This window comes from Dendrobates tinctorius, unplaced genomic scaffold (assembly GCF_039654945.1).
Source record: "Dendrobates tinctorius isolate UK_male_01 unplaced genomic scaffold, ASM3965494v1 ptg000084l, whole genome shotgun sequence".
Lineage (NCBI taxonomy): Eukaryota > Metazoa > Chordata > Amphibia > Anura > Dendrobatidae > Dendrobates > Dendrobates tinctorius.
The window spans coordinates 2,907,115-2,928,462 of NW_027361752.1; the positions used below are offsets into that span (position 1 = coordinate 2,907,115).

General features: G+C 44.4%; 1 protein-coding gene across 1 annotated transcript in view; it reads right to left on the minus strand.

Moving 5' to 3' along the window:
- The window catches only part of LOC141097298 (NACHT, LRR and PYD domains-containing protein 12-like), an 81,144-nt gene that overhangs the window by 32,334 nt on the left and 27,462 nt on the right, over nucleotides 1–21,348 (minus strand). The window contains exons 7-9 of the mRNA XM_073584357.1: nucleotides 11,764–11,934; nucleotides 6,603–6,773; nucleotides 4,180–4,350 (exon numbers count right to left, since the gene is read on the minus strand). Coding sequence (XP_073440458.1) covers nucleotides 4,180–4,350; nucleotides 6,603–6,773; nucleotides 11,764–11,934 — 513 coding nt within the window. The remainder of the gene's footprint in view (nucleotides 1–4,179; nucleotides 4,351–6,602; nucleotides 6,774–11,763; nucleotides 11,935–21,348) is intronic.

A 21,348-nucleotide genomic window follows, 5' to 3' on the forward strand; every position in this document is an offset into this window, starting at 1 on the left:
GCCGTATCCCAGACTGAAAGCATCAGCTCTCAGCATACATAAGATGTGCCAATTTTGGTGCTTAGGCTCGTTCTTTTCACTTGCCTTGGTGCGTTGACAAGTGGGGTGATAGTATTGGGGTTGATGTCAGCTTTGTATTGGCAGCGGACATCAAGCTCAGGCATTAGTTATGTTATGAGCGGTGGAACGCACTAAATAAAATTAAAATAAAGTACGTTCACCGCTCGGGGTCCACCGTGCGGTAGATGACAAAACCGCTGCTGAAAGAGGCAGGGCACTCAGGCGATAATGTGCACAGGACTTTAGCTGCAGTCAGTGCACCAAAGCAGACTCTGTTTATATGCACAGAGCTGCTAACACAACATAAATACCGCTGAATCTGTTTAGGGTCACAGACTTCAGCGATGTGGACACGGTATTAAAGGTCACAGAAATAGCCTTAAACACCAGGACTATCCCCTCTAGACCTACCGTAAAACTTAAGGTACGAGGTGTCACAACTGCGAACACCCGGGAGGCTGCAACCGCAGTGCGGCGTGAACAGAGCCACAAGCAAGGCGCTGCAAGGACGCTGGCCCAATGCAGGACGCTTAGCTGCTGCAAAAGGTATGGCTGGAGCGCGCTGGCGCTAGTGCTGCTACTGGCGGCTGCCCAATCACTCACACAATCATAATGTCAGAGGGAAGGGGTTTCATAATAAGTCATCCACCAGTCCAAGCATTCATTACCATACACACAGCAGCAGTATGAAAAATACTAGCGCATGGCGGAACGGCCATGCGCACTTTTTATAGCATACGGGACCTGCCAGAAATCTCCAGAGCCCTGAGCATAACCAATGGAATCAGGAGCAGGACCTGAGCACCTGACTCCTGAAGTCCAATGGGAGCTCATCCCATGAGCATGCTCAGAAGAAGAGACGGAGGACTTAGTCTCTGGAGACAAAAGTGAGGATCTGTGTTCCTGCATAGGTATTGTGGACACCAGATTCCTAACATTACCCCCCCTCCCTGAAGCCTCCGACCCACCAGCCTGTGCCCGGCAATGGCAGAGACCTCAGGCTCGCCAAACAGCGAACCTGATGTCCTAGTAGGTGAAACTGAAAACCGGAACATTCGGATGGTATCAGCGGAGGTCAGGTCACCAGGTCTCAGGAGGGATATCCTGTTGACAATAGGAGCGGAAGGTTTAGGAGACCGCCGCCGTGTATCGACGGCCGTCACCACCCTCCGTTCGGGAAGACTGTCCCGAGCACATAACGTGCATGCCGAATGAATTTTTTGATGTCTCGAGCTCTATGGGGCCACCAATACGCTCCAGCCAAGAGCTTCGAGACTTGCATGTAGCCTCGGTGGTGAGACGCATTGGAGTCATGTGCCCAGGCGAGTACCTGAGCCCTAAGATGAGGAGGGACAAAGGTCTCGACAACCGGCTCAGGCTCAGACCATTGCGGGGAGCTGGCTTCCGGAGAAACCGCACATACGTGATGACAACCGCAAACAGATTCCTGGTCCGAGTCTGTATTAAAATCGGTACGAGACACCTCCATGGGCTCAGGGGGTAAGACCTCTGGCTCAGGTGGCTCCAGAGACTCGGAAAATTTGGGAAGCGGAATACCCTTCCTTTTGAATGAGCACGCTCCAAGCCGCGCTCCGAAAAACGGAGGTCAATCCGCAAGGAGATGGAAATTAACTCTTCCAAGGTAGTAGGAATCTCTCTGGTAGAAAGCGCGTCTTTGACGTGCTCCACCAACCCTCTCCAAAAGACAGGGATAAGGGCCCTATCAGCCCACTCCAACTCGGACACAAGTGTCCGAAAACGTACGGCATACTGGCTCACCGAGAGGGATCCCTGAGAGAGTGTGAGTAGCTGTAGGGAGGTGTCGTGCATGACCCGTGGACCAAGGAAAACCTGCTTGATGGCCATCAGCAGGTGCGCTGCCGTTCGTATATCGGGATCACCACGTTCCCATAACGTCGTAGCCCATTCTAGAGCCTTGCCCGACAGTAGGGATATAATGAACGCCACTTTGGCCCATTCCGTAGGGAATTGTGCAGCCAGCAGCTCCAGATGGATCGAGCACTGGCTGATAAAACCCCTACAGGAGGCGCCATCCCCGGAAAACTTATCGGGCAACGGGAGGCGGGTAACTGTCGGCGCAAGGGTAGACATGGACAAACGCACTACTGCATCCGTTAACGCCTGTACGGCAGCATCTGTAGCTTGCGCAGCTGAGAGGGACTTCTCAAGAGCGGCCACCCGGTCACCGAGCTGCTTAACGCATTGCAACAGTTGCTGCGGATCTGCCATCTCCAGCCAGACCCTGGCGCTAGTATTATGTTATGAGCTGTGGAACGCACTAAATAAAATTAAAATAAAGTACGCTCACCGCTCGGGGTCCACCGTGCGGTAGATGACAAAACCCTGCTGAAAGAGGCAGGGCACTCAGGCGGTGATGTGCACAGGACTTTAGCTGCAGTCAGTGCACCAAAGCAGACTCTGTTATATGCACAGAACTGCTAACACAACATAAATACTGCTGAATCTGTTTAGGGTCACAGACTTCAGCGATGTGGACACGGTATTAAAGGTCACAGAAATAGCCTTAAACACCAGGACTATCCCCTCTAGACCTACCGTAAAACTTAAGGTACGAGGTGTCGCAACTGCGAACACCCGGGAGGCTGCAACCGCAGCGCGGCATGAACAGAGCCGCAAGCAACGCGCTGCAAGGATGCTGGCGCAATGCAGGACGCTTAGCTGCTGCAAAAGGTATGGCTGGAGTGCGCTGGCGCTAGCGCTGCTACAGGCGGCTGCCCAATCACTCACACAATCGTAATGTCAGAGGGAAGGGGTTTTATAATAAGTCATCCACCAGTCCAAGCATCCATTACCATACACACAGCAGCAGTATGAAAAATACTAGCGCATGGTGGAACGGCCATGCACACTTTTTATAGCATACGGGACCTGCCGGAAATCTCCAGAGCCCCGAGCATAACCAATGGAATCAAGAGCAGGACCTGAGCACCTGACTCCTGCAGTCCAATGGGAGCTCATCCCATGAGCATGCTCAGAAGAAGGGACGAAGGACTTAGCATCTGGAGACAAAAGTGAGGATCTGTGTTCCTGCATAGGTATTTTGGACACCAGATTCCTAACAAGTTATTGAGAGGCATCCATAAGATGCACTCACTACTAATCTTATAGTCAAATTGTAAAATAAAAACACCCAAAATAAAGTTCTTTATTTGAAAGAATGACACACTCATTTTTTTAATTAAAATTAACCAAAAACATTTATTCTCACCTTCATGCCCAATCCACAAAATCCAATGTCCATGGTAACAAAAATAAAATAATAAAGCAACATCATCCTCACCTGTCCCTAACGTGAGGATAATTATCCAATTATTCTGCGACGTGTGCAGCTCTGCTACATCTATGGCAGGCTGTATTGTGCATGATGCGACAAAACAGCCTGCTAGCCAGCAGAGACTCTGCTGCTGTGCGTGCTTGCTCAGCTTGATGTGACATGATAAAGTTGGGCAGAGTTCATAGCCGATAAACTCCTTTGATCCCACTGATGTCACTGCAAGCGTAAGAAAGTTATCACGCTCATAGTGCCATCAGAAAGGTCATCGAAGTTCAGAGCCAATGAACTCAGTTCAACTCAATGACATCAGCTTGAGCGCCTTTAGAACCTTTGCCAAGGCGCTTGTTCTGATGTTATTGAGGTGAAAAGAGTTAATTGGCTCTGAACTCCAATGACCTTTCTGATGGCACCGCGAGTGTGAGAACTTTCAAGTGAGCAATAAGTGAGGACAAATGCTTGGAGGGCACGTTCTAGAAAAAGCCGCTTCTTTCTAATCCTGGATTGATTTTTTCATTGTTAGCATTTTCAATTCACAGGTAAAATCTGTCTTCAGTGAATAAAGCTTTTCCCAATATTGCGATAGGAGATGCTTATGAAATTCTATCGAAAACTGTAACTATATATGAATGCTGCAAATCTTCCTGCCATATTGCTCATGTCACTTCTATACATTTCAATTGATAAATAATGTAATAATGCAATGTGTTTCCTCCCAGTTTTCTGATAACGCTGCATGCACAATAATGGGATAGTAATAGGAATAGTGGTAGATATATTTTTATAACATCCACTTCATGACTCACCGTAATTCTTCTATACTGCAGGCCGGACTGGACAGAGCTGAGACCAAGTCACTGAAGTGAGGACCGGACAGATGATTACCAGACAGGCCAAGTATCTTCAGAGACTGGTTGTTCCTTATTACAGCTACCAACTGAATGCATGAAGAGTCTTGTAGATCAATCCTAGCTAAGCTGTAAGAATAAGATGATGAGATGTTGGTGACAAGCCCACAGAGCATCAGTATAAAATCTGTAAATTGTGAATGTGAAGCAAGGAAACGGGAACTCCCCCGAATAGTCACACAGGTGTGCAGAAGCTCACTCAACCTTGCAGCATGAAGACCCGTCAAACTGCTTGGGACATCTGCCAGAATGAATGTCTGGAGAAGAAAACTTGAGTGATACCTTGAGTCCTGGGTCATGACCACAGTAAAGCTTCCTGGGACCATTCATGTGTGGGGATGCATTTTAACCAGGGGAGGGAGCTCATTCACAAGTTTTCGTATGAACACTGCCATGAATGAAGAATGTCATCTAAACATACTCCAAGAGTAACATCACCCATGATGTGGGTCGCCCTCCCAGGTCTGTGGGGTACACGGTACCGGGCCGGTGTCGGCGGGATGTGTCACAGCAGCGGTGACCCGGTCCGTGGCCCTGGGCGCCCAAGTATTAGGGGAAATTGAATGGTGGAATGTAGTTAATGGAATAGTTCGTGACGCCACCTGTAGTGTTCGGCAAGTGAGACGTTAAGCCGACGCTGCATGCAGATCCACTGGGACTGATGGTATGGTGCAGCAAAGATGTATAAGCTCCCCACAGGTGAAGCTGTAGTCCCAGGGCAGTGTAGATGTAGTTGGCACAGGGATGTAGCAGTGCCGGAAGGGTAGGAAGCAGACAAAAGGCACAGCAGGGTGCAATTTCTGTAACTTTACTTGATAAATGCAGTCCAGGGTCCTGATTACAGGTGGTACCGGAGCAGGCTAGCCTGGAAGCAGCTCAGGGATTCTCTCTCAGAAGATGGGCTGTGCAGTCTCCTTCTTAGCGCTTATTTGAGTGAAGTACTCCTAGTACTGAGGTACACTGAAGTTCCTCCTAATTCTCTTCTACTAGCACTCCTCGTATGGCAGAGAGCTGTAGCCGCTATTCCTCTCTTGGCTCACTCCGTGCTGTTGTGCCTCTGAGTCTTAGATGGGGGTAGGGCATTTACAGCCTCCTACTCCTCTGGTGTCTGTTGCAGGACCATTAGTATCCGTACAACCGTGGCGACCAGGCACCAGTTCATGCGCTCTCGCTGTGAGGGAGCTCTCTTTCCTTAGCTCAACCTTCAGCTTCTCTCTACACGTCTACACACGTGGCCCTCCTCACACTAACTGACCACTCCTTCCTCTTGGCCCTCAGAGAGCACTCCTCCCTTCAATTCCAGTTCAGAGTCCCCCCTGCTGGCCTGGAGTGGAACTGTGTTGCATGTATAGGTTAACTGCGAGAGAGACCCTTCACTGCTTCCAAGCCTGGCTTTACCCTCCCTGGAGGAAGGCAAAGCCACTGTGGTGGCCATACTCCTGGGGGCGCCACAGATGCATTTTCCAGCATGATGGAGCATCATGTCACAAGCCAAAAGCGATAATGGAGTGGCTTAGTGAACAAAACATTTAAATTTTGGGTCCATGGTGAGGAAACTCCCCAGATCTCTATTCTATTAAGAACCTGTAGTCAATCTTTAAAAAGCAGGTGGAAAAACAAAAACACAGAAATTGTGGTAAACTCAATGCCAACATGCCAATTCCAATTGTCAATGCATGTTTAAAAATGTATGAAATGTTTATAACTGTAGTTAGCAACGATAGAAACATCGAAAAGATCTAAAATCACTAAAGCGGCAAACTATGTGAAAATCAAAATTTGTTTTAGTCTCATAACCTTTGGCCATGACTGTACACAGTAGGAACAGAGAGCACGGAGGCGCTCAGGGCTGTGTGTCATTAGATGTTTCTCAGGAGTCAGTCTGCTCTAAGTTGTTCTGGGAATGTCCTTTCTGCCACTGCATGACTCTTCCTGCATATGATTGGCTAATGACTTGCATGGGAAAAAAATCAGTGCCCAAAGAAAGGACTTTGCTAATGCTCCCTTGCTTGACGAGGGATTTAGAATTTAAGCTTTCCTCTGCAATCACTATACCATGATGTGGCTGGTTTAACATGATAAAACTGGTGAAAGGTCCACTTTATTTTTTTTTCTATAGCAATTAAGAAATAATTGTGGAGTGTGTTTTTTGAGTATTTCAGAGAGAAGACAAGGCAGATAGTCATTATTAGAAATGTCACATATCAAGGTGCATTCAGCAGTTTATCTTATAATAATTGTAGAGAGCATAAAATAGAATAAAAAACATGAACATCTTGTCCCTTACTTGTCTCAGTCCTAGATTCATCTCTTATACTCACTGTAATTTCTCTATCCTGCAGTCTGGACTGGACAGAGCCTCCATCAAGTGACTGAAACGAGGACCGGACAGACGGTTACCAGAAAGGCCAATTGTCTTGAGGGACTGGTTGTTCCTTATTAGAGAAGCCAATTGGATGCAGAAAATTTCTGGTAAATCATTACCATTCAGACTATGAGAATAAAAAAATGAGATGTGCCGTCCTCAGAGGTTTACATTTTTACATATACCCCTGCCAAAAATCAGTCTTTTAGGCTGAAGTCACACGTGCATATCTTGCATTGTTTTTGGAGACAAAAGTAAATTTAAATAGACAATAAACTATACACTCTGTGCACAATTATTAGGCAAGTGATCATTTTGACCATATCATCATTGGAATGACCATATCATTCCGGAATGGAATTCCGGAATTCCATTCCGCGGGAAATATGCGAGAAAAACGCATTTTAAATTCCCGCGGAAAAACTAGTGATTTGCAAGCGTAATTAGCTTGCAGAATGCTATCGTTTTCCAAGCGATCTGTAGCATCGCTTGGAAAACTGATTGACAGGTTGGTCACACTCTTCAAACATAGTGTCTGACGAGTGTGACCACCTTTTTACTATTGAGGCTGCCTATGCAGCATCAGTAGTAAAAAGATATAAAGTTTAAAATGATAAAAAAAATAAAAAAATCGTGTTTTTCTCACCTTCCGGCATCCCACGCAGCGTTCCCGATCATCGCGATGCTCCTGGCAAGTCCCGTTCCCAGGAACGCCTTGCGACAATGACCTTTGATGACGTCGCGGTCTCTTGAGTATCGCGAGACTGCGACGTCATCAAAGGTCATTGTCGCAAGGCATCGCTGGGAACGGGAGATGCAGGGAGCATCGCTGAGACCTGGGGACGCTTGCGAGGGACGCCAGAAGGTGAGAATATCACGATTTTTTTATTTTAATTCTATTTTTTACAGGGATATGGTACTCTGAGCCTGGAGGACAGTCTCCTCTGCTCCAGACCGTGGGAACCATCCGCAAATGTTCTGCTTACTTTTTGCATGGTGGGCATAGCCACATGCGGAAAGTCAGCAGAACAATGCATTCCTATATGTGCGGATTTTCACGCGATTCCGCACAAAGAATGAACATGCTGCGTATTTTTCCGCGATGCAATTCCACCACGGAAAGATACGCAGCATTAGCACAGCATGTGCAGAACACCATAGGATTGCGTGAGATGCTATTTTTTTGGCGTTTTCGCGGCAAAATGGCTCATTTAAAAACGCCACGAAAACGCAAAAAAAACGCTACGTGTGAACACAGCCTAAGTATATCACCACCCTTTATCAAAATGTGCAGAATTATTGGGCAGCTGGTTTTTCTCAGGCATAATTGGCCAAAGAAAGAGATATAGCGATCTCTGAAAAGTCAAAAATTATTACAAGTCTTACAGAGGAATGCAAAACTCTTGATATTGCTAAGATAATGGAACTTGATCACAGAAACATCAAAAGCGTTGTTACAAAGAGTCAACAGGGTTGCAAAAAAAGTGTTGAAAAGAAAACACGCACATTAACTGCCAAAGATTTGAGAATAATCAAACGCGAAGCGACCAGGAATCTATTATCCACCAGTGCTGTCATGTTCCAGAACTGCAACCTCCCTGTCGTGTCCAGAAGTACAAGGCGTTCGGTGCTCTGAGACATGGCCAAAGTAAGGAAGTCTCAAACCCATCCACCACTGAACAAGACACAGAAGGTGAAATGTCAATACTGGGAAAAGAAATATCTGAAGACAGATTTTTTAAACGTTTTATGGACTGATGAGATGAGAGTGACTCTTGACAGAGCAGATGTATGGGTCTGTGGCTGGATCAGTAATGGGCACAAACCTCCACTTTAAACTCACACACCAGCAAGGTGGAGGGGGGGTACTGCTAAGGGCTAGTGTTTTTGACCCCTTCCTGACCGGAGGTATTTTCCGTTTTGCGTTTTCGTTCATGCTCCCTTTCTTCCCAGAGCCATAACTTTTTTTAATTTGTCCATCAATATGGCAATGTGAGGGCTTGTTTTTTGCAGGACTAGTTGTATTTTTTTTTTTGAATGACACAATTAGTTTTACCATGTCGTGTACTAGAAAACAGGAAAAAAATTCCCAGTGTGGTGAAATTGCAAAAAAAGTGAAATTCCCCGCTTGTTTTTTGTTTTACTTTTTTACTAGGTTCACTAGAAGCCAAAAATTGACCTGCCATTATGATTCTCCAGGTCATTACAAGTTCATAGACACCAAATATGTCTAGGTTCTTTTTGGTGAAAAAAATTTAAACTTTGTTAAAAAAAAAAAAAAATTGCGCCGTTTTCCGATACCCGTAGTGTCTCCATTTTTTGTTGGGATGGGTGAGGGTTTATTTTTTGCACGCCGAACTGATGTTGTTAATGATACCATTTTGGTGCAGAAGCGATCTTCTGATCGCCCGTTATTGCATTTTAATGCAATGTCGCAGCGACAAAAAAACGTAATTCTGGCGTTTTGACTTTTTTTTATCTCTACGCCGTTTAGTGATCAGGTTAATTTTTTTTATGTTGATAGAGCAGGCAATTCTGAATGCGGCGATACAAAATATGTGTATGTTTAATTTTTTTTATTGTTTTATTTTGAATGGGGTGAAAGGGGGGTGATTTGAACTTTTATATTTTTCTATATTTTCAAAAACTTTTTTTTTTTTTTTTTACTTTTGGCATACTTCAATAGCCTCCATGGGAGACTAGAAGCTGCCATAACCCGATCAGCTCTGCTATATAAAGGCGATGATCAGTTTGCCTATATGTAGCTGAATTAATCACTTGCTGTGAGCGCCGACCATTGGGCGGCGCTCACAGCAAGACGGCAGTGACAACCACAGAGGTCTCCAGGAGACCTCTGTTTATCATGGCTGCCAGTAATACCCTTAAAGATGAAAGAATAATGATGTGGCCCTTCCTAAATGGGAGATTTACGTTGAAGGAAAACAGTGACCTGTCTGAGCAGTGTCTGGGAGGCTGAGGTTGGTACTGTCCAAAAAGTTAATTGTGAACATATAAACTATTTGATTATTATTCTCTTATTCTATTATTATTTAAAATTGAGAAGAGAAATTTTACATTTTTAATGTAATTGCATATTGATTTACTATAATAGTTGCCCAATAATTTTGCACACATATTCTCTTATGAAAGAAAAAACCTGACTTTTACTTTCTTAAATATTCAGATTTCAGGTATACTGTATTAACATTTTGGACTGACTTACTGCACTGTCGTTGTTCAGTAACAAAATTCATCATCAAAAACACAAATTGCCTAATAATCGTGAAGTGTAGTAGAAACAAAAAGCCTGATGCCTATAAAAAAGCTGACTGCAAAGCTATGAAAAAATGTCAGTATGTCCCACAACTATTCCTATATTGGGTAGCACAATGTAGCAATCACTTAAAAAATTACTAAACTTGTCATTTTTTGCTTTAATTTTGTCCAGCATGGAAAATTATGATACTTTGCAAATCTCTTTATTAGGTGATTTACCTTCATTGCTGTAAAAAAAAACCTTGTAAGTGACTTCCAAACCCTTGGTTTTCCCCAGTTTATTAAGCTGCCTTTATGCCGGAATATACTCATTTTGAGTACAGATGATGACAGTGACAGGGTCAGCACCTGTTTCTCACTACCTCTGGTTATGAGCTGCTGCAGCAGATTCTCGTCATAAACACAACACCCAGAGGAGACAGGTGATGAGCATTTCACTGCCATCAGCTGTACTCTAAATTATTATGTTCTGTAAGCAGTCTGGCGAAACTGGAAAAGCAGACTAGAAGCTAATGATATGCATTTTTTTATAGTAATAAAGACAAATCTGTATTATAGTAATATGAAAAGTGTTTAACTTTCCATACTGAACAAAACTATTAAAGGCTATTGCTAATCAGTGCAGGCAAAGCCAACAGCTGGAGGTTGCAGCCCACACCATATTTTATTTTATTAACTTATTTACTGACATCAGTGCTCATTGCATGAGAATTTTTTCATGAGTGTTAACATCAGTGAGGTGACCAGAGTTCATTGGCTGCGAATGCCAATCACATTTTGATGTTAACACTCGGCACTGAACCTGAGTTCTCAGACATTACAAAGCTGGCATTAACCCCACACATATTATCCAACTTGCCACCGCATCTGGGCAAGTAGGAAGAGCCGGGAAAAGTGCAGAATTGATGCATCTTTTCTGGGGTGACTGCGGGCTGCTATTTTTAGGTTGTAAGGGCCAATATCCATGGCCACTTCCCAGTTTGAGAATACCAGCCCCCAGCTGTCAGCTTTAGCTTGGTTGGTTGTCAAAAATGGGAGAATCCCATGCCATTTTTTTTAAATTATTTAGTTATATAATTTTAAAAAACATTGTGGGATCCCTATATTTTTGATAACCAGCCAATATAAAGCTGACAACTGGAATTTGATGCATTTGTCAGCTTTACTTATGCTGGTTGACACAACAAAGCCAACCGCACTTCAATTTTTTTTATTACACTGTGTACCCTGGCCAATCACAGCCATGCAATTACGTGCCATGGCTGTGATTGAGCAGGAAATGCCCACACCAGGAAAGCTTGTTGATTGGCTGAGATGCAGCCTTTCAACATACTTTGTTCAGGCTGCTGAACCCAAACAGTAGCACGGACTTCCTGGAGAAGTCCGTGTTCAGGTTCAGTGCACAGACACCAGGTGTTCAGTACGGACCCCAAACTTTACTGTGTTCACGCATTCCTAATTGAGAACACTTTAGTCACATCCCCCAATCTGCTGTACATGTCATGTAATAGGATTATAAAACATTTTCCATCAATATGTACATGTTACTTGTATCATTTCTATTATGCATGTTGGACATTCCATTTGATAAATGTCCCCAGTGTGTCTACATGTAATGCAGCGTCTTCCCGATCACTGACAAGACTCCATACACAGTATTGGAGTAATAATTTTAATAAAGTGATAAAAGGAGACGAGACAGTCAGACAGTAGTAGAGACATCACATATCAAGGTGCAGTTAGAGGTTTCTCTGATAGAAATAACAGTGGTGTAGAGAAATAGATAAGAATAAAATCAATTTACAGAGTGTCCTGCAAATGTGCATACTGGTAATACTCACTGTAATTTCTCTATTCTGCAGGTTGGATTGGACAGAGCTTTTATCAAGTCATTGAACTGCGGCCCGGACAGATTGTTATTACTCAGGTTAAGTATCTTCAGGGACTGGTTACTGCTTAGTCCAGACGCCAACTGGGCGCAAGAAGTGCCTTGTAATTTATTATCATCCAATCTGTAACAGTAAGAAGATGAGAGCGCTAGTGTAAAGTCTGTAGATTGTGAATGTGAAGAGAAAATGTTCCCTGACTACTGGTAAAATCCATCAATATCAACCCCAGAAGTCATCTATGGTGTGCGGTGAATATGTGAAATGCCTGCAGCTATATGACACCTATCGTACCTACAGCTCTGAACTTTTTTTGCTGGAACTACATTACTAGGCTGATTTCATGATTTTAAAAGGGTAGCCTTACCTTGGATTTTGTATTTATTATGTTCCTTTACCATGCCCATATCAGCCAGATGATTTAGTCAAAACAACTCACAAGTAAGAAAAAATATACAGTATGGCAAGATAAACGTCCAAAACAATAATCTTTTATCACATGAGAGTTGAAGCTATGTCAATAATTATTTTTTTTTGCTGGCCAATGATCTACTTTTACTACTTTTGTCAGGTGCCACTATATAGGAAGCCTAAAAGTCAGCACATTGAAGGCCTTATGTGGTTCACGGGACCATTGTCAGAACTTTTATGAAAGAACTCCCCAAATACTTCTCACTCTCTTCATATCTGGAGGTTGTATTGCTTCCAACAAAAAATTCCAAATCACACTCTCTCTTTTTGTTAAGTTGTCTAACCTCATGTCTACTGGAGACCTAGACACAGGAGCCTTTTGCTTGTGGCTACAAAGTGATACTGTTCAACTAAGTCATTTTTTAAACACACTACTCACATATAGTACGATTCTACAAAAATATACCACACATTATATGAAATGTTTAGGCTGCAATGTTTCATTTTTGTAGAATGTAACCAACAAACAATTCTACACCCTACTGGCGTTGCTGCTAATTGATTTTCTGGACCTGGTTTATCAACCATGTCATTTATCTGAGGCGCTAGACAGGAGTCCTCTGACCTGTTGGCATCTCAGGCTCATCTTTTAGTAAGCCAGCTTGACAAAAAGACTAGGTCTGAAACGTGCGTCGGGGTTCGGTGTCTCACCATCAGCAGCTACCAAAATTATTACTGGTATGTTTGGTTTACTACATTTATTCATTATATTGTTATTGTGACTGCTTGTATGTAATCAATCCCTGATGCATGTAGTTATTCACATTCTACAGGGTAGGCCATGTATATAGATACACCTAAATAAAATGGGAATGGTTGGTGATATCAACTTCCTGTTTGGGGCACATTAGTAAATGGGAGGGGGGAAACTTTTCAAGATGGGTGGTGACCATGGTGGCCATTTTGAAGTTGGCCATTTTGGATCCAACTTTTTTTTTGAATGGGATGAGGGTCATGTGACACATCAAACTTATTGAGAATTTCACAAGAAAAACATTGGTGTGCTTGGTTTTAGCGTAACTTTATTCTTTCATGAGTTATTTACAAGTTTATGACCACTTATAAAATGTGTTCAAAGTGCTGCCCATTGTGTTGGATTGTCAATGCAACCCTCTTCTCCCATTCTTGACACACTGAGAGCAACACTGCAGAAGAAATGCTAGTCTAAGGAGGTCAGATTCCTTGTAGGAATTCTCAGACCTGACACCCATAATGTGGTGGTGCACCATCTTGCTGGAAAAACTCAGGGAACGTGCCATCTTCAGTGCATAAAGAGGGCGACACATCATTATGCAGCAACTTCAGATATCCAGTGGCATTGATGTTTCCATTGATGAAGAATGGCCCCACTATCTTTGTACCCTATATACCACACCATAACATCAATTATGGGTGTCGGGTCCGAGTATTTCTACATGAAGAATTTCCTAGAAAGTGGATTGGTCATCGTGGGCCAGTTGAATGGCCACCAAGGTGTCCTGATCTGAACCCCTTTATACTTTTATCTTTGGGGTCATCTGAAGGCAATTGTCTATGCTGTGAAGATACTAGATGTCCATCATCTGAAACAATGGATACAGGAAACCTGTGCTAGCATTTCTTCTGCAGTGTTGCTATCAGTGTGTCAAGAGTGGGAGTGGAGGGTTGCATTAACAATCCAACACAATGGGCAGCACTTTGAACACATTTCATAAGTAGTCATAAACGTGTAAATAACTCATGAAAGAATAAAGGTATGTTAAAACCAAGCACACCATTGTTTTTCTTGTGAAATTCTCAATACGTTTGATGTATCACATGATCCTCTTCCCATTGAAAAAAATAAAGTTGGATCCAAAATGTCCAACTTTAAAATGGCCACCATGGTCACCACCCAGCTTGAAAAGTTTCCCCCCCTCTCATATGCTAATGTGCCACAAACAGGAAGTTGATATCACCAACCATTCCCATTTTATTTAGGTTTATCCATTTAAATGGACCACCCTGTATAATCTGTACTGTTGATGACACCAGTGCATTTGACTCATGATTGCTAACTATGTAACTTACTATCTACCATCATTTTTTACTAGTATTAAAAATAATTTTGATAGAAACCTCAGCAAATATGCTTGTTCTATTTTTGAATCATGCTGTTATGTTTAATATGCCTTGCTGCTATGTCTTATAATTCTTGATGTGTTTGATGTGCTATTTATAATTTTACTGTGTGTGAGCATCTTCTGTGCCACCACATGCCCACAGACACTTTAACCACTGGACCTCCAAGGTGGTTTGCACGTTAATGACCAGGCCAATTTTTACAATTCTGAGCAGTGTCACATTATAAGGTAATAACTCTAGAACGCTTCAATGGATCCCACTGATTTGGAGATTGTTTTTAGTGACACATTGTACTTCATGATAGTAGTCAAATTTATTTGATAACACTTGCATTTAGTTGTGAAAAAATGGAAATTTGGGGAAAATTTAGCAATTTTCAAACTTTCTTATGCCTTTAAATCAGAGAGATAAGTCACACAAAATAGTTAATAAATAACATTTCCCACATGTCTACTTTACATCAGCACAATTTTTTTTTTGTAGGAAGTTATAAGGGTTAAAAGTTGACCAGCAATTTCTTCTTTTTCTTACAAAATTTACAAAACCATTTTTTTAGGGACCACCTCACATTTGAAGTGACTTTGATAGGCCTCTATGATAGAAAATACCCAAAAGTTACACCATACTAAAAACTGCCCTCCTCAAGGTATTCAAAACCACATTCAAAAAGCTTATTATACATTCAGGTGCTTCACAGGAAATTTTGGAATGTGGAAAAAAAATGAACATTTAATTTTTTTTTTTTTAAATTTACTTTAGACCCAATTTTTTTTTTATTTCTCAAGGCTAACAGGAAAAAATGAGCACTAAAATATGTTGTGCAATTTCTCCTGAGTATGTCAATACCCCATTTGTGGGAAAAAACCACTGGGCGCACGGTAGAGCTCAGAAGAGGAGAACCTTTTGACTTTTTGAATGTAAAATTTGTTGGAACAATTAGTGGACACCATGTCACGTTTGGAGAGCCCCTGATGTGCCTAAACAGTGAAAATACCCCACATGTGACCCCATTTTGGAAGCTATACCCCTCAAGGAATGTATTTAGATGTGTAGTGAGCACCTTGAGCCCCCTAGGTGCTTCACTGAAGTTTATAACGTTGAGCCGTGAAAATAAACAAAATCACATTTTCCAAACAAAAATGTTATTTTAGCTTCAAATTTTGCATTTTCATAAGGGTAACAGGAGAAACTGCACCATACAATTTATTGTGCAATTTCTCCTGAGTATGCCGATACTTCATATGTGGGAGAAAACTACTGTTTGGGTGCACGGCAGGGCTTGGAAAGGAAGGAGCGTCATTTGACTTTTTGAATGTAAAATTTGCTGGAATCATTAGCTGACGCCATGTCCCGTTTGAAGGAGAAATTGCATCCTACAATTTGTTGTGCAATTTCTCCTGAGTATGCCGATACCCCATATGTAGGGGAATACTACTTTTGAGGCCCGCTGCAAAGCTCAGAAGGGAAGAGGCACCATATTGGAGTTCAGATTTTGCTGGAATGGTTTGAGGGTGTCATGTCACATTGACAGAGCCTCTGTGGTTCTAGAACAACAGTAACCCCCATTTGTGAACTAATTTTACAAACTACACTCCCCAATGAATTCATCTAGGGGTGCAGTGATCATATTGACACCACATGTGCCTCACAGAATTTTTTACCATTGAGCGGTGAAGAAAGAATAAATTACATTTTTACCACTAAAATGTTGCTTTAGCCCCATGTTTTAATTTTTCTAAGGTCTAAGTGTCACTATCCATTTTTTGGATCTGTGTCAGATTCTGGATTCTCTTATATAAACTTTTTTCCTTTCAGGCCGTCGGGGGTTAATATTAGTTTTTGCCCCCGGTGGCTGCTGGTATTACTACATGTTTGGTTAGTCTGAGTCTGCTGATGGTGACCACTCCTACCTTCCTATAAAAGGTCACCTGAGGCATCACCTGGTGTTGGTGATACACTTCCTTTTGGTTACCAACCGTGGTCAAGACAGGAGCTGGCTGAGAGCAGTGGTGCTTCTGCTGAATGGAATATGTTAGCGCTATATAAAAATAAAGATTATTATTATTATGCTGATCTGGTACCTTACTCTGCTGCTCGGTGCATTGCAGCAGATAAAGCTAAGTGTTGTTTGTCTTACCTTGTCTGTTATCTTTCCTTGTTGTTTATTAGTGCAGCGGTGGGACCAGTGTCCGCACTTACCAATTCCCGAGTGAGGGATAGATGCAGGGTAAGTGAGGGACAAGGTATCCTGGTCGGCAACAGGTTGAAAGACCCTGTATAGGGACGTCAGGATAGTCTAGGACTCAGCCGCAGCAGAGTGCAGGAGGTCTCCCTTTCCCCGTTCCCTATAGCAGGGTCCCCGTTGTAAATTGAGTCCCCGGTGTTCCCTTGCTTGTTTGTCTTGTTATTAGGTGACCGACCAATCGTCTGGTCGCATCACACAGGGCCAGTCCCATATCGTGACACTAATATGAACTTTTTTATACAACAAACTGAGGTCCATTTTTCCTGTGCCAACATATTCCTCACCAATCATTACACCAATGCCTCTACCTTGTGCCAGTCATTACACTGGCTACCCATCCACTCCAGAATTCAGTATAAACTTATTACCCTCACCCACAAAGCCCTCCATGGCTCAGCACCACCCTACATCTCCTCCCTTGTTTCAGTATACCACCCTACCCGTGCCCTCCGTTCTGCTGATGACCTGAGGTTAGCATCCTCAATAATCAGAACCTCCCACTCCCGTCTCCAAGACTTTGCACGTGCTGCGCCAATTCTTTGGAATGCACTTCCCAGGTCAATACGATTAGTCCCCAATCCCCACAATTTTAAGCGTGCCCTGAAAACGCATTTATTCAGACTGGCCTATCGCCTCAACACATTAACCTAATCTATACCTATGTGGCACAGCCAAAAGTTTTACCATAACCAGGTTCCCCGCATCATGTTCCCACATGCTTTATGCATCCATTAGCCCTCCGCGTCTGTACTGTTACACACTTAACATTATGGCTGGTCCATACAATCAGGGCAACTGTTACCACCCACCTTTCATGTCTACCTCTTTCCTCATAGACTGTAAGCTTGCAAGCAGGGCCCTCATTCCTCTTGGTATTTGTTATAATCTATGTGATTATTGTTATGCTGTAATGTCTATTGTCTGTACAAATCCCCTCTGAAATGTAAAGTGCTGTGGAATATGTCGGTGCTATAGAAATAAAATTTATTATTATTATTATTATTATTATTAACACCCTACATGTAATCTAGAAATATTTTTTAGGCACAGTTCAAAATTTACAAGAGAAGGAGCGCCATGCTATAGTGCAGATTTTACTGTTTTGGTTTGCAGATGCCATGACTCACTGGGAGAGCCCATGAGTTGCCAAAATAGCAGAATCCCTGAACATGAACCTACTGAACCTACTGGACATGGCCATACCCCATAGAATAGTTTGTGGACTCCATATACAGAGTCCCTAATTGTTAGAGGAGCAGAATCCCCCCTCAAGTGACCCCATTTTGTAAATTATACCCCTTTGGGAATTTATCTACAGGTGTACTGATGATTTTGACTCAATGGGTGTTTTCCAGAAACAAGAAGCAATGTAGTTTGCAAATGAAAATTGCAAACTGCTGTTGTAGTGACCAGTACGTTATAGTGACCTGTATGTTGCAATCACCAGTACGTTATGTCCAACTCATGCTTCTGTAGACATGCACCCGCCGTAAGTTAGGTGGACTCTCATAACTTCAGACATGCCGAACATGTGGATGCTATATGTGGTTTAGGTATATTTTGGGGCTGAGAATGGAGGGGGGCATTTGGATTTGGGAGCGCAGAATTTGCTGAATTTCTTTTGAGGGGCAAGGAGCCATTTCGCTTTTCCAGAGCCTTTGTACTACCTGTAACGTGGAAGTCCCTGTGGTGTAATGACCACTGTGTCCGCTAGGGGACATCCCAAGAGAGAGGATGAGTGGCAGAATATGGAAGGACCGTTATGTATCTCAAGGTGGGTGGCCTTGAGATGGAGACTGATGCGTGTGTTGAGCAGCAGTGATACTGCTGAGGTGTTGTGTCAATGTGTCAGGGAGAAGTCTCCAGGTAACTAGGGAGACGGGCGGCCTAGTTACCTACAAACCCACCCAGGGGGTGTGTTTAGAACACTGTGGTAGAGTGTGTATGAGTGTGTGAAGGACCTGTGATGAGGTCACAGCCATGTGACCAGGTGAGCATGGCTACGGACCATATATGGTGGCCAGGGTAGGTCACATGAGGTGAATGCAGGGACCTGTTTGGTCCAGAGTGGAAGTTCCTGCTAGGAGAGGTGTCTCCTGGCTCACAGCATGTGAGGTGGCTGTGAGCAATGGCAACATGTGCCTGAGAGTTCCCTGGAGGGAATGAAAGTGTGCAGGATGGTGAAGCCGCATGAGAAACCCTGACGGGTGAGATAACGCTGAGGCTGAAGAGCCTGTGTGATGGACATTTGCATAACCTGTGTGAGTATAGGATAACCAGAGTAATGGACGCTAAGCTGTTGTATATTGCTGCTGTGGGTTTATGATGGAGGAATAAACCGCATGGACTATGTTATGGTTTTATGAAAACCCAGTGCCGGATGTGTTTTATTCGCTGCCAAGCGAGTGATCCCCTAACTGAATGACAGCGCTACCTCACAATTGGTGGAGAAGGCTATGGGCAGTGCCGGCAACGCTGAGCCAGGAGGGCTGACGGTTGTGGAAGCCGTGTGATGTGCTGCTGACCGGCCACGTGTGTGAGCAAAGCCTGTGACGGCCTGCAAGTGGGGAAGCCACTATCCGGCTGTGGTTCTGGAACCGTGGGGCGGCCTAGTGAATAAGGCACTGTCCGGATCGGTGAGCCCAGTGCGGCCGCTTCCCCAGGAGTAAGAGACTGGTGATTGCTAGGGTGCCTCTGCAGAGAAGAGGTACCCGAGGACCTGTGTGGCCAACACAGGTAACGGACTGGTGTTCGTGTGGTACTGACCTGGGTCAGTGAGTAAGACGGTGTACCTGGTGGGTTCGGTGAGGAAAGCTCCTGGATGGTCAGTGCTGGGAGAAGAGTCGGATCCTGGGAGCACGTGGTGTGACCTTGGACCTGGTGAGGCGTGAATGTTGGGCAGTCTCAGGCGGAGACAGATGTCCTGAAGAGCACCTGCCGAGCCCCTGGACCTACTGCGGTGGCTCAGTGGGAGTCAAGAAGGTGACAAGCGGCTTGCTGTAACTCGGCGGGGTTACGAAGGTGACAAGTGGCTTGCTGTAACTTGGCAGGGTTACGAAGGGGACAAGCAGCTTTCTGTAACTCGGTGGGATTACGAAGAGGATACCGGCAGCCGGTGGTGTCGGTGTTCGGTGACAGCAGGAGCTGTGGTGGTGCCAACAAGGACTTTTGTGGTATCGTGAGAGACAAAAACTGTGTGGTGTGAACTGTGGTCTGAGCAGACCGGGATAACAGACATGGGGAAGTCCCGGAAGGGGGCGGTGGCCCAAATCAGGGTGGTAGCCCAAAAGGGGGTGGAGTCCCAGAGGGGGCGCTGACCCAAATTGAGTTAGTAACCCAAAAGGGGGTGGAGTTCCAGAGGGGGCGGTGACTCAAATTGGGGTGGTGGTCCAGAAAGGGGCCAAGTTTGAAAAAATGGCAGCACTGGTTGGCTCAGTGGGTATGTCTGGGAAACCGCAGTGTTCGTGTATGTTGTTTCCAGAATGTGGGATATTCTTTCCAGGTAATGACTGGCCGCAAGTGTGTACCGTGATGCTACACCGGGAAGGAATCTCGGGATGGTTGGACTCAAAGAGTCAGGTGACTCTGGTAGGAACTCCTCTCACTTTCTGTCTGACCGAGAAAATGTTCCAGGTTTGCTATAAACATGGGGTCACAATGAGCTATGCGGTAGACAGAGTAATGTTTGAAGGGCTCAGAGGCAGTGAGTGCTGAGGTGGCAGTATACCATCAGACTTAGTGTATGCCTTGGAGTGGGGCTGGGACTTTCTCAGGTTTGTTGACATATGCCAGGAGGGTGGAGACGTTCCTACTGTTGGGCTAACTAATACTAAGACGGTGTCGGCTCCTGACGTGGAGAGGTCAGTGGTGGAAGTGACCGGGAAAAGGGGTACGTCAGCCCATCGGATGGACCTGACATCTAGTGACAAAACTGACGTTGACCTGGTTGATAAAATGGCTGGAGTGTTCGCATAGTTAATGAGTAGCTGGAGGGATTGCGCGGCAGGTCGGAGTGACTCATACTCTGGGGGTGACTGTGGCTCTGAGAGAGACTGGGAGCACAGACTAGAGGAGTTAGAGGAAGAAGTCTCTGAGCTCAAAGGTTACATGGTATCGTGGCAAGGACTGAATAAGGCCCTCAAAGAGGAGGTGGATGAACAGGTTAAACGAGAAAAAGTACTAAGACAAACGGCCGAGCACAGGGTCGAGGAGCTCAAGAAAGAAGTCTTGGAGCTCAGAGGTCACCTGTCCACCTGGCAAAGTGTGAACAAGAGCCTTAATGATGAGATGGAAGAACTCAGAGAAGTAGTGAAAGGTCTTTTGCGGGTGAAGAAGTTGGACGAGGACTTACCGCGGGTGAGTGCGAGCGATAACAAGACGGAACTGCCAGTATCCATTGTGGCCAAGGGTCATGAAGAGATCAAATCGTGTGAAGTTTGTGAGTTAAGAACTGAAGAAGACAGTCACCCGGTCGGGTCAACTGTAGTGAGGGAAGTGTCCGTGGTAAAGCCAGAGTCTTCTGGCCTGGAAGAGAGCCAGACCAGGACCTTCAAATCTGTAATTGAGGTACCCGAAGACATGCAAGAAGCCTGTGCGGAGGAAGGTGTGCATGAGGCTTTCAAAGAGGCGGTCAAGGCGTGTAAGGTGCACTGGGTACCTGAGACTCGGCAGTTGGTGATAATATCAGCCAGGGAAGATACAGCAAATTGGGTAGCTGTCCT